This window comes from Aethalodelphis obliquidens, unplaced genomic scaffold (genome assembly GCF_003676395.1).
Source record: "Aethalodelphis obliquidens isolate GAN/ISIS:26980383/991018 unplaced genomic scaffold, ASM367639v1 scaffold65, whole genome shotgun sequence".
Classification (NCBI taxonomy): Eukaryota; Metazoa; Chordata; class Mammalia; order Artiodactyla; family Delphinidae; genus Aethalodelphis; species Aethalodelphis obliquidens.
This window is the reverse complement of record NW_020838009.1, coordinates 4,251,929-4,268,926: the sequence shown is the minus strand read 5'-3', so window position 1 is coordinate 4,268,926 and position 16,998 is coordinate 4,251,929. Positions and strand designations below refer to the sequence as shown.

General features: G+C 48.0%; 1 protein-coding gene across 10 annotated transcripts in view; it reads right to left on the bottom strand.

The window, feature by feature from the left end:
- FAN1 (FANCD2 and FANCI associated nuclease 1) overlaps window positions 1-14,360 on the bottom strand; it is a 28,672-nt gene extending 14,312 nt beyond the window's left edge. For 4 of the 10 annotated variants that reach the window (XR_003429247.1, XM_027089272.1, XM_027089273.1 and 1 more), the window contains exons 1-5: window positions 14,210-14,324; window positions 12,119-13,525; window positions 9,183-9,323; window positions 6,313-6,514; window positions 4,523-4,756 (exon numbers count right to left, since the gene is read on the bottom strand). Coding sequence is in view for 8 of the 10 variants with exons in the window: in XM_027089272.1 (XP_026945073.1) it covers window positions 4,523-4,756; window positions 6,313-6,514; window positions 9,183-9,323; window positions 12,119-13,373 (1,832 nt within the window). In the remaining 2 variants the exon portion in view is untranslated. The other 6 variants (XM_027089269.1, XM_027089276.1, XR_003429249.1 and 3 more) reach the window with 5 other exon arrangements.
- Between the last annotated feature and the right edge of the window lie 2,638 nt (window positions 14,361-16,998).

Genomic DNA, 16,998 nt, shown 5'->3' with positions numbered 1-16,998 from the left:
GCCATCCAAGCTTCAGGGGTGAACGAGCACTGACACACAAAATTCCACATCCTGTCCACCACGTCTAACTCTGCTTTTGAAAATACGAGCGTTACATTTTACCTCAGTAATAATTTGACGTATTACCCGACGGGAGTGGCCTAGAAAAACTCAGACAGGCTACCCAACCGGAAAGATGAAAACACTCACACCGCACTATTACATAACACATCTCGTTATATGCATGTAATACTGACCCGCGCTTCCTTTCTGACTTTTGATGCTCGTTCATTCAGCAATCTGGCAACCTTGTAAACAGGTAACTGACTTCAGAATTACACACAAGCGTAGGTTTGGTCATTTAATCATTGAGCCAGAGGCAGACAGAGGGATGCTGCCCGAGCTAAGAGAACTATTGGGGATTTTCAAAAATAACTTCAGGGACAGTCTTTGGGAGACGGCCATGCTGCAGTGTTATGAACACACTTCAGTGAAGAAAGACAACTTGTCAGTGCACCTGAGACATTCGCCCAATCAGTTCTCTAACGCTTCGAGGGCACAGTCATTGTGTTCTGGACGCACACTTAAAAGAAAAAGCACGCACGAGCAATATGTGCAAACACTATCACGTAAGAGTAAAAGACGGATGTAGAACTGAATCACTTTGCTGCACAGCAAAAATTAACATTGTAAGTCAACTATACTGGAATAAAATAACTTTTTTTAAAAAAAGAGTAAAAGAAATGGCCTCTAAATATAAAAATTTGCTCATGAACGCTTCGATCTAACTCTCTTTTTTTTGTTGTTGTTTTTTTTTGTTGTTTTTACGATACGCGGGCCTCTCACTGTTGTGGCCTCTCCTATTGCGGAGCACAGGCTCCAGACGCGCAGGCTCAGCAGCCATGGCTCACGGGCCCTAGCTGCTCCGCGTCATGTGGGATCTTCCCGGACTGGGGTACGAACCCGTGTCCCCTGCATCGGCAGGCAGACTCTCAACCACTGCGCCACCAGGGAAGCCCGATCTAACTCTCTTATAACGTGCAACTGGACAATTCTAAGGTCGATAAGGAAAGAGAAACAGGGAGAGGGTGCCCAGAGGTTGGCCCACCGGCAGGAGTGCCCTCCCGCCCACCTGAACCAAGCCCCCTCTTCACGAGCCCATTGAGCCCAGCGCCAGCCCCACGGTGCCGCCATCGCCGCCTGCACGGTCACCAGCCCTCCCTCCTGTCTCCCAAACCTCCCCCGCAACCCCCGCGCTGCCAAGAACAGCATCCCTCCTGCACCCCGATCTCTGTCTCCTGCCCTCTGTACACCTGGCTGAGAGCACAGCTTCCCCGCAGCCCCCCTCAAGCAGGGACAGCTCTCCTCACTCAGGGCCCAGACGGATGGAAGCATCCTCCTCCCTCCCACCTCCGCCTCCAAATCCTCCTTTCCTCCTTGAAAGCCCCCACCTCCGAAGCCCACGCCTCCTCCTTGCGGGCATCTGCCAGCACCCCCCACCCCTGTCCCTGTCCCCTCTGCCTTGGTCTCCCTGGGTCTCCCGCCACGATGGCCACGACTTCAGAATTCTCCACCTCCTTCCTCCCTGATAACGCGATTCTCCAACCTCTTCTCAGCCACCCACGTGCCCGTGGCCACTAAGACCTTCTGTCCCCAATGGACCGAGTTACCCTCAAGATGCTGACTTCGAGCATCTCCTCCACTGATCCCCGCCCCCAATCCTTCCAGCTCGTTCACTGCTGACAGCAGCTCCGCACCTTCACCAAGGCCCCACCTCCAGCACGGTCCCTGTCCCAGCCATAGCGCCTCCTGTCCCGCAGGCCCACAGACCACACCTGGGGAAGAACACACACCGGCCACAGCCCCACCCTGGTCGGGGTGCCCTGGCCGCTCACTCCTCTGGGCCTGCACCAACTCCCCGAATCGTGCTGAAGACGATCGCAGAGCCAGGCCGGCTGGTTTCGGCACGTGCTCGCACACCTCGGCCCAGCCCTGCTCGAGGGGTCCCCAGCCTCCACCACAGCAGCCTCAACCCTGCCCACACCCCGGTCCTCCCGCAGGTGCTCCAGGGCCCAGGAGGTCCCCTCCTCCTCCTCCACCGACTGCCTCTCCCTTTCTATGGGTTTATCTGCACGTGCACGTGCACAAACACACACCCACACCCCCGAGTATCTCCTACCCTTAAGACACCAGGGAACTAGACCGCCCTGCCGCCACAGCAGGGGCTGCTTCTCCGAAGCCCATTGGAACCGACCTTCCCCTCCCTGCGCTCGGCTCCTGCGGTACACCGCCCACCCCCGTGGGCCATCCCACTCGACCTCACTGCCCTTCCTCCGGGCGTTCAATCTAGCCCCATCCTGACACACCTTCTTCTCCGGGTCCTCCCACCACACACACCCCTGGTTCCCTGCCGCCGGGGGCGGCTCCTCCATGCTGCCCAACCCCTGGGCGCTGGCTGCCAAGCTCCTTCCTCCTCTTCTCCCTCAGGGATCTTATTCCCGGCCGTGTGCTGGAGACTCCAGTTCCTCCCCAGGCCGAGCTCCGTCCTGGGCTCCTGACGGCATGCCCAGTACCACACGGAGCAGCTTCAGTCATGGGGCTGGGGGCATCCCCCCCGGCATCCCAGCCCCCCCCCACGTCCCCCATCTCATCTGATGGCGCCACCACCCACACCAAAACTCACTCCTTTCCTCCCCAACATCTCGCACGTTCAATTCTCTACAATGCCCGCTACTGCCAGCCCAGCCAAGACCTCCATCCGGACCACCAACGCTCAATTAGTCTCCTGCCGCCCCCCAGCCGCCACTCCACGGGACGCTTTTGTAAAACGTGCACCAGATCCCTCGCCTGCCTAAACCCCTTCCCCAGCTCCCCATCCAGCGGATATGACCCAGTCGGCTCACCGGGGCTCTGAGGCCCAGCGTCCCCTGACCTGCGGTCCTGCCCAACCTCCCCTTCACACGGCCCCTGAGGTTCCGGCCAGAGGTCAGCAAGCTCTCTCCTGCCCACAGAGCCTGGGCGCGGGCACCCAGACCCCTGCAGGACCGGCTCCTCCTCATTCTCAAGCCTCAATTCCAACCTTTCGGGGACACTCTCTGCCTCACACTATCTACACAGGACTTCTCCAGCCTGCCCCGCAGTTATCATATTATTCTGTTTTCTTTCCTGTCTTCCCCAGTAAAGCGTAACTCCACGGCGGCAAAGACCCTATCTGTTCACACTGCAACTCCACCACCTGGCACGTAATAGGTACTCAACACTCAACCCATGAGCACTGAATAAATGAGAAAAGAAAAGAAAGGATCAATTATTTCAAGTACCAAGGTGGTGGGAAAGGTTCCTCAGGCCAGGTGTCACACTACTGGTGTTGTATAATCACCCTTCCTGAAGTCACTTCAACCAGATTTCATTTCCGTGCTACAGCCCTCTGCATAACAAAAGAATGTTGACTTATTTTTAACATTTATAGGATACTACTTTCTAAAAAAAAGACATGATGGTTTATTTTTTCTCCCTAGCCTCCCCACTTTTGAACTTGTCAACCATGGTTTTGTCAACCATAGAACTGAAAAGCAACCTCCCTTAGATACGCGGTAATGATGACAATTCTACCACTAAGACGCACTGAGCAATCCCCACAGGCCAGGCTCTAAGCACGCTTCACGTATCAGCACAGATCTGTGGGAATGTACTATTATCTCCCCATTTTGCAGATGAGTAAACTGAGGCACAGAGTAGATTCATGGTTCATTAGAGAGACTGGAACCTGGCTTCAGAGTTCTCACCAAAGAGAATAGCACCAAGTCACTAAAAACAAAGATGTAAAAGGACATGAGACGAAAGAAAGCACAGTCAGAAGAAATATTCTTACTAGAAGATTTGACTAAAAAAGTTATTCTAACTGAACACAAATAGGATATTGAATTTCCTGATAACTATGGCAAAATGGGCTAAAATCAGTTTATACTGACCCTGTTTTGATACAATAATCTCAAGAGTTTATTTTTTAAAGCACATACTACACAACACTTAAACAACTTTCCTAAAATCAAATATCAGAATCAATTTCTGCTAAATTTGAGTCATAAACCTTAAATCAAGAATCAAAAGTGAGGACTTCCCTGGTGGCACAGTGCTTAAGAATCTGCCTGCCAATGCAGGGGACACAGGTTTGAGCCCTGGCCCGGGAAGATTCCCACAGGCCGCGGAGCAACGAAGCCCGTGCACCACAACTGCTGAGCCTGCGCTCTAGAGCCTGTGAGGCACAATTACTGAAGCCCGTGTGCCTAGGGCCTGTGCTCTGCAACAAGAGAAGCCCGCGCACCGCAACGAACAGTAGCCCCTGCTTGCCGAAACTAGAGAAAGCCCACGTGCAGCAACAAAGACCCAACACAGACAAAAGTTTAAAAATAAATAAAATTTTTAAAACAACGATTTTGGCTATGAACTCATGTTTCTGTTGTGGATGGCAAAAAATAATAACAAAGCCTTCTACATAAATTTTAAAATACACAGATTTCATAGAGAGCAAACACGCCCTTACCTGATGAGATCCTCTCTATCCTGGAAGATTTGGGTTTTCCGACTGACGGTATACCTGGGAAACTCCATGCGGCCAAGGTTGACCAGCAGCACCGTAGAAAGCTGGCCCTGCCCACCACAGGCCGCCTCCTCCTCTTCCACCTCGTGGGTCAGTGAAAACAGCAGCAGGACCCGGGAGAACACAGCCCGGGGGTCTCTACACACTCTCAGAGACTGTCCCGCCCAGTCTTTAGCTCTGAAAAATACATGATATGGAAATAACTCTCTGGCTTTTAAGCATTTGGATGTCAGATTTCACAAATTATTTCAAGCTAAACAGCATGCATTATTCTAAGCCTGAAGCAAATCTCCCACCTCCAACTGTGTGACTTAAAGCATTTCTTAACCTCTCTGGGGCTCAGAGTCCCACCTAGGAACACGGTGAGGATTAGATGAAATTGTATCTGCAAATGATTTCACGCACTGTTTGCCTCAATAAAAGAGCAGGATAGGGTTTACGCTGGTCCTGAACATGTGAAATGCCAGGAAAACTCATAAAAGTGTTATCTATTTGACACTAGCAATTCTCAAATCTTGACTCCAGTGACACTTGAGATGAAATAATAGGTATTTATGTAGAACGTCGCTACCAAAGGCTCTTGGTAAGGCGGCATGTGAAGCCCAGGGCCCTCCGGCTCCAACAACTGCAACACCACACACGGCAGGGTTTCGCTATTGACATCCGGGCCGTGTAACTCTTTCCTGGGGGTGGGATGCCCAGGCTGTGAACTAGAGGATGCCCAGCTGCATCCCTGGCCTCCGTTCACTAAATGCCTGTAGCACCCACTACCCACCTTAGTCAGGACAATGAAAACGACTCCAGACGATGCCGGGTGTCCCCTGGAGGGCACAGTCGCGCCCAGCTGAGAGCCACTGGTCTAGTGGAGGACCTCACACTTTCTTACCAGCCCAAAAGCCATTAAGTCAAAAGCAGAGTGGCATCCCTGGGGCGTGCAGAGATCAGTGCCACCACCACAGCCGAGAGGACACAGGGGTGGGATTCCCATCACACCACCATTTACTTGAGGACCATTCACCTACAGAGACTGCCAGAAAACACCCTCCTCCTCCATCTCCATGTAGAGTCCCAAGGAGGTCCAGGGGACCGACATTCCAAACTCCTATAAGAATAGTAGTTAAAACTGCATTTTTCTTGAATAATAAAATATTAGAATTTGCCAAGGGCCTAGTGCCTCTAATCTCTTGCCTCCTGATTTTTCTTGGTCCTAGAAATCAGTGTGGTATCTTAAGAATTAGGAATAATAAACCAAGAAAGAATCCAGTCTTTATAATAATGGTTCACCGCCTTCTCAACCTAACTGCAATTGAAAAAAACAATTACAATCTGAAAACACGTACCACCCATCATAAGAGTTAATATGTGCTATCAGGACTTTCCTGGTGGCGCAGTGGTTAAGAATCCACCTGCCAATGCAGGGGACATGGGTTCAAGCCCTGGTCCGGGAAGATCCCACATGCCATGGAGCAGCTAAGCCCGTGCGCCACAACTACTGAGCCCGCGCTCTAGAGCCCACGAGCCACAACTACTGAGTCCTCATGCCACAACTACTGAAGCCCGTGCACCTAGAGCCCGCACACCACAACAAAGAGCAGGCCCCGCTCTCAGCAACTAGAGAAAGCCCATGCGCAGCAACGAAGACCCAACGCAGCTTAAAAATAAATAAAAATAAATAAATTAAATACGTGCTATCAACATTTCAAATGTTTTTACTATAACAATAGCCACAAAACCTTTTCAAAATCACTGCACCAATGCCAGGCTGATTCTTGCGCCAAGTGCAGACTGAAGGCTGTTTGGCCAATTTGAGAAACGCATTCACCAGCTGCTGCTTCTGCCCATTGGGATTCACCAAGTGGAAGGTCTTTGCCAGGGCTTTCAGTTCCGGAGCAGAAAGGAGCTCGAGCACCTCAGACAGTTCTTGCAACTCAGATTCTGAAATATTAAAAAAAAAAAAATTTAAAGTAGTTTTAAATAAGCTTACTGTTTTCTAGATTTATTTACTTTAAGAAGAAAATTCACATGCAAATAAAATGAAATGCTACTGTAGAAATTTTAGTTTGCCAAACTGATTGTTAAAAATTATAGAAAACAGATATTTCACAAAGGTTATAAAACAACAGAACTTCTCACTAAGAAGTAAAAGAAAATCTGAATAAAATAAAGACCGACATGGATAGCCACTGGTACATCGCTCACAACAGAACCTACGGCTGGGCCTCTCCAGAGCAGGTCAGAGTCAACTGTTCATCAGCTGTCCTCTCTCCACACAGGCCTGGGGCTGAGAAGACTTTCATGGGGTCACTTGCTCGGCACACATGTGTGCATCACACTATTAGGGGACCCAGACAGCAAGCCTGACCCCCGGGATGCAGCTGAATCAGAGCTGGCTGGTCTCTGCCTTCACAGCATCCACAGCTTAGGGCAGGGCCATCTTCCTCCAGGCAGCAAGTCCTCACTGGGTGTACACTGCCTGCCAGGTAGCACCTGCCCATGGCATACAGTGAACAAGCTGCATCTGTGCCCACAGGAGCTTACCTCCTAGCATAATAAATGTCAGGGGTGACAACTGCTACAAAGAAACACAAAGCTGGCAGCAACATGGACGGACCTAGAGATGATCATATTAAGCAAAGTAAGTCAGAAAGAGAAAGACGATTACCATATATCACTTATATGTGGAATCTAAAATATGACACAAATGAACATATCTATGAAACAGAAACAGAATCACAGACATAGAGAACAGACTTGTGGTTGCCAAGGGGGAGCGGGGTGGGAGGGATGGATTGGGAGTTTGGGATTAGCAGATGCAAACTATTATATATAGGATGGATGAAAAACAAGGTCCTACTGCATAGCACGGGGAACTATATTCCATATCCTGTGATAAACCATAAGGAGAAGAATATAAAAAGAATACATATATGTATAACAATCACTTTGCTGTACAGCAGAAATTAACACAACACTGTAAATCAACTATACTTCAATAAAATTTTTTTAAATAAATAAATAAAAGGAGGAAGAATGAACTAGGAAAAAAGAAGAAAGAAAAGCAAAGCTGGGCAAGGCAAAATGGACTGGCGGGAGGTGGCCGTATTTGACACTAGGTGGTCACGCAAGTCCCTGATGAGGTGACACGGAGCAGAGCTGGATGACATGAGGGGGTGAGCCGAGTGGGAGCAGGCACAGGCTCTGAAAGAGGGGTGCACTCAGCCAGAGCACCCAGGGAGCAGAGTGAGGGGATGGCCAGGGCTACACCCCACTGGGCTGTGCAGACCACGGTGGGACCTGGGCAGGACTGAGGGCAGCGTTAGGCCACTGGGGTTCTGCTTTTGTTGCTTAACTGTCATTTAAAGGTAAGTCAAGGCTCAGGGCTTCCCTGGTGGCACAGTGGTTAAGAATCCACCTGCCAATGCAGGGAACACGGGTTCGAGCCCTGGTCCGGGAAGATCCCACATGCCGTAGAGCAACTAAGCCCACGAGCCACAACTACTGAGTCTGCGCTCCAGAGCCCGCGAGCCAACGAAGAGTAGCTCCCGCTCGCCACAACTAGAGAAAGCCCGCATGCAGCAACGAAGACCCAATGCAGCCATAAATAAATAAATAAATAAATTTATTAAAAAATAAATAAAGGTAAGTCAAGGCTCACCTGGCTTGCCTGTTACAGCTGTAGATTTCTGGAACCTGCACCTAATCTTCCAGGTCAGGTGAGGACACAAGCTCTCCAGTGCCCCTGATGGCCTGATGTGAGGGAACCCGGGGTCCCGCTGCCTGATCCCTTACAAGCCCTCACATCCACAGAGCCTCCAGGCCTCTCCCCCAAGGCTCCCCACTCCCCCCAGCCAGGCCCACCACGTCACCCTAACTGCACTTACTTACTGCTCTGCACTACAAACTCTGCCGCACAGAAACCGTCTGGCTTTGGCTTGATTCCCCTATTTCAGTCTAAACTGTGAACAACTTGAACCCAGGACTCACATCTTTCATCCTCCTTATACCCACGTTTCCAGTACAATATTGTACTCAACACATGTAGGGACCTAGTGAAAGCTACTGATGAGACCACCAAGGTTACCTCATATTCACATGGGCTTAAATCAGTGAAACAATTCCTGAGACAATCAACCTGCAAATTATAAGAGCTGCCTGTGTATGCATGGGGGGCAAATTAAGGTTTTAGAGGCGATACTAGCTTCAAACAAACCAGCTTTGTTCCATCATAAAGATGAGAAAACTGGGTAAGATGAGTCAAGCTCCTGCTGGAAGGACAGCCAGGAAGGATGAGTTTCCCCTGTGGACCCAGACACCCATCTATCCCTAGGTGACTTTACGGGACTAAGCCTGGGACCATCAGAACACAGCAGCAGGCAATCTTTTGTTATCCTAGGAGTCTTAACTCAGGCTGAGGATGGCTTTAACAACACATGAATAATTTGTTGTCCTAAGAAGATTCAAAACTCAATTTAAAAAGACACACACAATTACTATTTACCAGGCACCAGTCAGGAGATGACACCAAACTAACATCACCCTCATTCTGCAGAAACTGGATTCCCTACGTCGGATTTTCAATTTGGTTCCCCTGGACAAACCGTACCCGTCTGCAGGAAGCCTGCATGCGTCAACTCTCTAACCACCGGGGTTAAGTCAGCGGAGATCTCTTCATATTCCAGTTTGTTCATCTTAATCCAGCCGAATTTACGTTGAAAAAGTCTGACATATAACTTCTGACCGCTAGCTGCAACAAAGTTGACAAAAATAGTGAAAAACCTTCTATTTCTTCTCGAAAACATATACTATAATTTACTTTTGTAAACTGAGGTGAGTAAAACAGGCTGTTAGAAATACACAGAGGCTGACTCAACGGATCTTCCAAGAAAATCGTTTTCTTCCTTAGGAAGATGTAACTTATTTCAAACACAGAGTCCCGTGGCGATGTCTCCTTGGCCTGTATGCCCGTCACTGCAGGACAGGAGAAGCATGAGGACGCAAAGCCAGCCCTGCCCCCCCAGTTGTGCAAGTCTTTGGAACTGAGACTCCCTTTTCTCTTCTATTATAAAAAGGAAGGGGGGGGGTGGGCAGTAACACCATCTTCCCAAAGTTGGTGAAAAGATTAAACACGATGAGGTATTCAATAATTAGTGTATAAACCATAAAAAAAGTTCCGAAGTTGGTAATGATTATAGGCCATTTAAAAACCTAAGACCCGGGTTCCCCACTTTCTAATCAACATTTCTACTCCCTCAAGAGAAACCCCCCAGGGTTCCCGTTATTTTGTTCTCTCCTTTCGGTTTAATATGCATTATTCTATTTTTGGCTGAAAATCATCTGAAAAGAATTTTCCAAAAAAAGTCTAGCTTTGGTGGGGTGGCCATCTCTAAGGCAGTGATCTCCACCAAGCTATTTAATTAATCTGGTCTCAAGTTTTCCTATTACCCAAATTATCTTTAAATTTCTAACTCTAAAATGGTATGGGGACTTCCCTGGCGGTCCAGTGGTTAAGACTCCACACTTCCATTGCAGGGGGTGTGGATTCGATCCCTGGTCGGGGAACTAAGATCCTGTATGCTGCACGGCGCAGCTGAAAATTTTAAAAAAATAAAATAAAATGGGGCTTCCCTGGTGGCGCAGTGGTTGAGAATCCGCCTGCCGATGCAGGGGACATGGGTTCGTGCCCCGGTCTGGGAAGATCCCACATGCCGCGGAGCGGCTGGGCCCGTGAGCCATGGCCGCTGAGCCTGCGCGTCCGGAGCCTGTACTCCGCAACGGGAGAGACCACAACAGTGAGAGGCCCACGTACCACAAAAAATAAATAAATAAAATAAAATAAAATAAAATAAAATGGTATGACTGTATTTGTTACATCTTCAACATTTATTTCCCTTTTTTCTTTAAAGAGGCAAAATCGACTTGCAGTAGTTATTTTTACAACAGAGACACTGTAGATGATTCTCTGTGGAGAGCAAGCCACAAGAATCTGCAGAACTTACACTAGGAAACTGCTCCTACTTCTCAATCATACTGAAGCCAGGGGCCACCAGGTATTCAAACAATTGCTCACATGAATGCAAGCAGCACCCAACCAAAGATCTGTGACCACCCCGGATACGACAGTCAGTGGGGGTCATTCACACCCACATCGGGGGAGGCCAGTGCAAGTAGAGATGGAAGCTGTGTGGACACTTTATAAACTGCGCAAAGGGCTTCCCTGGTGGCACAGTGGTTAAGAATCCACCTGCTAATGCAGGGGACATGGGTTCGAGCCCTGGTCCAGGAGGATCCCACATGCCGTGGAGCAACTAAGCCCGTGCGCCACAACTGCTGAGCCTGCAAGCCACAACTGCTGAAGCCCACATGCCTGGAGCCTGTGCTCTTCAACAAGAGAAGCCACTGCAATGAGAAGCCCGTGCACCGCAATGAACAGTGATCCCCGCTCGCTGCAACTAGAGAAAGCCCACGCGAAGCAACGAAGACCCAATGCAACCACAAATAAATTTATAAAAAAGAAAAAAAAAAAAGAAAAGAAAAAAATTTTTTTTATTATGTAAAAAAAAAAGAACTGTGCAGAGAAGTATCACCCACGTGTTAAAAACTAACACAAGCAGAGCCATAGTTTCCTTGTGTGAATGTAAAACCGAAGCCTTTCTCTTAACCATTATTGGTAACACTCAGGATTTCTTTTTTTTACTCTACTGGGACTCAGGCCTGCTACTATTACTAGAGGTCAGCGTGGCCCCCAAGTAAGCTTTTCCTACTCAGGAGGTACTCAGTTGCACAGAGCCATCAAGGCCCTTTGGATGAGCAGCCATCAAGGGCTGGGGCGGGGGGCGGCGGGGGGGCGCTCTTGCTCCAAACCTGCGCTATTGGCTCACAGCCACCACCGGCTGCCAAGGAACTGAGGCATGTTTTTAAACGTACTAATTTACAAAATTTAAAAAGAAAAAAAGACCAAAAAAGTTTTTAATGTACCAATTTAGCTTGAAAGTTTCCACTTCCTGCACACCCTGACTTTAAAAGGCAGAGTCCAGGCAACTAAAATATTGTTGGAGGAAAAAAATATGCCTGAGTATACCTTGGTTTGTTTTTTCCCTGTATTTTATTTTCACTTTTGAGGAAATGGCCTGCAAAAACAACAAAACCACCTAACAGTCAGCTTGATTACGTGCCCGAAATGCAAAGTACACTTTCCTAAATCACACTGTATTTTTTTTTTCTAATCTGGGAAAGGTTGTTTTACAACCATCAAATATACAAAAACAGGACAAAGAGCTGCTTCCAATACAACCAAAGTACAGCTTGTAAGGATGATACTGCAGAAGCAGACATCACCAGGCCCAAAAATCTTGTCTCTTTCACAGGCATATCTTTCTCTAGATGAACTCTCATTGGCTGTGGGTCCCATGAGTACTCCCAGGGGACTCCCAAAACCACACTGACTGCTTGTGGTCATGAGATTTCTGCCTATCACATCTCAGACCAAATCAGGGCAGCAAAGGGGAAACAAAGCCTCGAAAGCAAACAGGTTCAAGATACCTGATAATTGATGAAATTTAGTTATAATGCCCTTCTCGTGCTCATCAAAGAGCATCCTGTCTTCTTCATTCTCAAACACGGCTTTCAGCACCACGAGGAAACTCTGAAGGTAGTAAGGATGGTCCGGTGGTGCTGGACTTGTTACACGGGAAACATCACAGCTTGACCCCTGCTCCAAAGGAATTCGGTCAGTGCTTTCATTCTTTAAGCCACTGTCACCCTCTGGAGGAAGTGCTTGGCTGTCACTCCATATAGAAGCATCGTGTGTAGAATTATAAGATTTTGCCTCCCAATGTGATGACTGGGTTGGAGCTTGTGAAACAAAAGTCATTTTTACCTCTTCACAACCACCTGCTTCACAGTTTTCAACACTTTTATCATCTGTTCCTTTGATACTCTCCTGCTTTGCAAGATGGTCCTCTGAAGCAGACTTTAATTTATGTCCAAGAGTTAAATCTGGTGAAAGTAACACGGGAGCATTATCTGAGAAGGTGGGGGTGAGAGTTGATCTCCCACATTCCTGTGCAGCCGTTAGGCCTTCAGCTTCCATTATTGTAGAGCCTCCCACAATATGTTCGGGAGTGCTTGGTGCCTCCAGAGAATTACAGGCAAACATGTTTTCCTTTTGAGAACTATTCTCCAAAAGCTGATCCTGGCCTTCCATCTCTGAACACTGATCCACCAGGCTCCTAACCCCTGTGGACGAGAAACTCTGTGGACTCTGATTGGCGAATCCCTCATTCTTATCTATTGATCTTTTAGCCTTTATGTATCTTCTGGACAATTTAGATGACAGGCTTCCCAGAGGGATGACTTTCACATTATGATGTCTCAGCCCATCTTGACTTCTGCACACTGCGTCATCATTACTCTTAAAATAGGGGCTGGTCTGCTGTTTTATGCCCATTTTTGCTGAATCGCTTTGGCCAGGGGTTAAATTGATCTTTGATGGTGACGACTTCTCTGGCGTTACATCTTCTAAGGCAATATTGGTCAAATCTACTGTGGACACATTTGAACTTAAGTCAGCATGCCCAGGGTCAGCTGGAGTGATGTCACCGTTGTTAGCACACATTTCATCAAGGTGACGGTTTAGGTCATATCTTGGCACCATTTTACTACAAATGGGGCAGGCAAGTTTAACAGGTGGTACATTGTTAAAAAACGCAATAATAGAGTTAGATTCATTTTTTTTAGTTTTGCTGCTTGATAAACTTCGAGGTCTTTTTTTTGAGGATTTCCCTACAGACATCATGAGTATTAGAAAAGCTGGGTGTTTCAAGTAGTAAAACACAAGAAATCAGCAGGAAAAGATAGCAATGATTTACTTTTACTCCCCTGAATTGAAATGATAAAAAGTAGGATTCTATTGGACTTCATGTTATTCATTTAGTCAGTTTCTTCTCCCTACAAAATAAAACGCATGTGGATTAATAGCATTTTATGAATTCCACAACAGAGGGGGTAAGCTCTAAAACGTGCAATGGCAGAATCCCATGGGACGAGAAAAACCCTGCGCTTGGAACATAAGACCAAGGCCTACTCTCAGCTGTCCACGCGACCTCAAGTGTGTCCCTTAGCCGAGAAATGACATGGGGATAAGTTCTAAGACTTCTCTTTAAGATCGAAAATCAGCCGTTTTAAAAAGGGAACATCTGACTATGCCAGGTCCTTTTTTAAAAGCACCGCATCATTAACTTTTTCCAGGAGAGAGAATGCCTATTCCGCCCTAACAGGCCTGCACAAAGAATCGCCCAAAGTCTCGGGCATCTGTCCAATGCTTGGACGCCCCCCCGCCCCCGCCGCCCCCCGCAGCTCTGGCCGCCGAAACTAAGGCTCGGACTCAGACACGCCCGCCCTCCCCGCGGAGCCGCGACCGCACACCTGGGATGCGCACCTGGGATGTGCACCTGGGGCTCCGCCGCCGGCTCGGCTGACCTCCTCCCGCCCCCTCCCTCCCTTCCTCCCCCCCTTTCCCCCCTTTCTGTCCCCGCCCCCACCCCCTCCCGGCCTCACCGCCCCGAGCCGCCAGCTCTCCCCACCTCCCGCCCAGCGCCCGCGACCCCGGCCCGGCCGCCCCATGCGTCCTACCTGCTCCGCGCGCCAGGCATTCCCAGCCGATCCCCGCGGCTCGACCGCCACAGGCTCAGTCAGAGGAGGCTCGAGCGATCGATCGCCCCTCCCTCCCACTTTAAAGGCATCCCGGGTCCAGGGAGGCTTACCCGGTGGAGGTCAACCGAGACTCTGCCCCTCCTACCCTCCGCACCTGGGGGAGGCGGGCCGCCGGGAACGTGGGCAGGTTGCTGGTCGGGGTGCATTTGGAGTCCGAGGAAACCGGCCTCCTGGGAGGAGACACAGGCGTGGACTCGCCTTAGCCGGAAAGCGCGTGCTGGGGTTCCCGGAGGAGATGCCGTTCGCCGCCTGAAGCAGTAAATTTAAACATAAATGTTTCCTTTGCAATAGATGCCCATAACCTCAAGAGCAAAGAAATAGATCAAGAACAAGGACCTACTGTGTAGCAGAGGGAACTATATTCAATATTATCTTGAAATAACCTATTATGGGAAAGAATCTGAAAAAGTATATATACTTTTATACTTATATATATATACATATAAAATTACTTTGCTGTACACCTGAAACATTGTAAATCAACTATACTTCAATTAAAAAATAATAAAAGAATGATAAAATGTAGTCAGGTAATTAGGGAGTGGTGAGTTTGGATATTTCTTACATTAAAATGTAGTTTTCTTTGTGTCAATATAGTTTAATATAGCCAGGTTACATAATTTAAAATAAGGGCCATGGGGCTTCCCTGGTGGCGCGGTGGTTGAGAGTCCGCCTGCCGATGCAGGGGACGCGGGTTAGTGCCCTGGTCCGGGAAGATCCCACATACCGCGGAGCGGCTGGGCCCGTGAGTCATGGCCGCTGAGCCTGCTCGTCCGGAGCCTGTGCTCCACAACGGGAGACGCTACAGCAGTGAGGGGCCCGCGTACCGCAAAAATAAATAAATAAAATAAGGGCTATGTTTAACAACGGCAAAATTCCTGAAAGTTTATCAGTCAGCGCTTGAGTGCTGATGTCAGCTGGTTCCAGCACCCCCTGACGGTGACCCGGATGGAAGCTTCCTGAGCGCGGGGCGCCTGTCTATGGTCCTTTACCACCGCCTGCAGCAGCGGCCAGCACTGTGTGATTACTCCATAAATATGTGTCAAATGAATGCATGAATAAATGAGCAAACCAAAGAGAAAATGGACGTGAACAGGGAATTCATCGACAAATATGTATTGAGTGCCTCCCTCGTGCCAGGTAATGTCCTTGGCTCTGAAAATATGGCCCTGAACAGAATGAGGACTGGGGGGGAAATCCTGCCTTCATGGAGAATTCATTCTGATGGAGGAAGATAGAGAAAAAACAAAATATACGTAAATTATGTAGAGAGTTTAAAAGGCGAGTATTGATTAAATAAAATTCCTATTTTATGGCAAGATGAGAAAAATTTAAACATAAATGTTTCCTTTGCCCATTTGGGCCTCTGCATTAGTATTGTGTCTCCTGCATCTGCATTAATCAGACCTCCTTAGGAGATAACATTCCTTTTTAATCTCATCAAGGGTCACAACTCCTTAGGAGAAAACCTTCCTTCTTAATCTTGTAAGGGGCCACAATGACCCATGACCACTACTCACTTGGTATAGATCTAGACTGTGTACACTGTCAGTAATACGTCATTTAAGGTACAGCCCTGTGTCTCAAAAACTTATATAACTGTGCTTTAACCTCTAACAGGCAGAACAGTTCTCGGAGCTTTCTGAGAGGCTATTCGCGGGTTATAATCCTCAATTTGGCTCGGATAAAATTTTCTGTTTCTTTTTTAGATCGACTGATTAATGTTTTCATCGACGGTGCTTTGAAGAGAAATCAAGCAGAAACATCGTGGTGGGGGGCGGGAGGGGCATTACAGTTTGAAAGAGCGGTAAGGAAAGGCCTCACTGAGAAAGTACCATCTGAGCAGATTTGAAGGAGGGAAGGCAGTGGATGTTCCAGAGAAGAGAGTTGTAGTCAGAAGAAACAACCTCAGGGAGTGTAACAGAGAGGATGCCCCAAGGTAGAAGCTCGCCTAGCAAGTCTAAGGACACCCAGAAGGCCAGGAAGACTGGAGCAGAAGTGAAGGAAGAGAGATAGCAGAGGACAGGTCTTGTAGGGCAATGGTAGTGAACTTTTTTTCTGTAAAAGGCCAGGTAGTCAATATTTTAGGCTCTGCCAGCCATAGGGTCTCTGGTCAAAGTCTGCAGTGTGCAGTGTGAAAGCAGCCATAAACAGTACATAACAAAAGAGTGTGGCTGTGTGCCAATAAAACTTTATTTACAAATAGAGTCAGCTGACCAGATTTGGTCTCTGGCTGTAGTTTGCTGACACCTGATATAAGGCCTTGTACATCATTATATGGATTTTAGCATCTGATTTGAGTGTGTTCAGCAACATATGGTTGGGGTAGGGGAGGCAGGGAAAACAAAAGGCGAATGGAGTAATCCAAGGACGGTGGTGCCTGGGGTTAGCTGATAAAAAGTAGTTAGGAATATTACCCAGCCATGAAGAAGAATGAATTGATGACATTTGCAGCAACATGGGTGGACCTAGAGATGATCGTACTAAGTGAAGTAAGCCAGACAGAGAAAGACAAATATCACAGGATATCATTTGTATGTGGAATCTAAAAAAAAAATTATATAAATGAACTTATATACAAAACAGAACAGACTCACAGACATAGAAAGCAAACTTATGGTTACCAAAGGGGAAAGAGGGAGAGGGATAAATTAGGAGTTTGGGATTAGCAGATACACACTACAAGATAGATATATATACAAAATAGA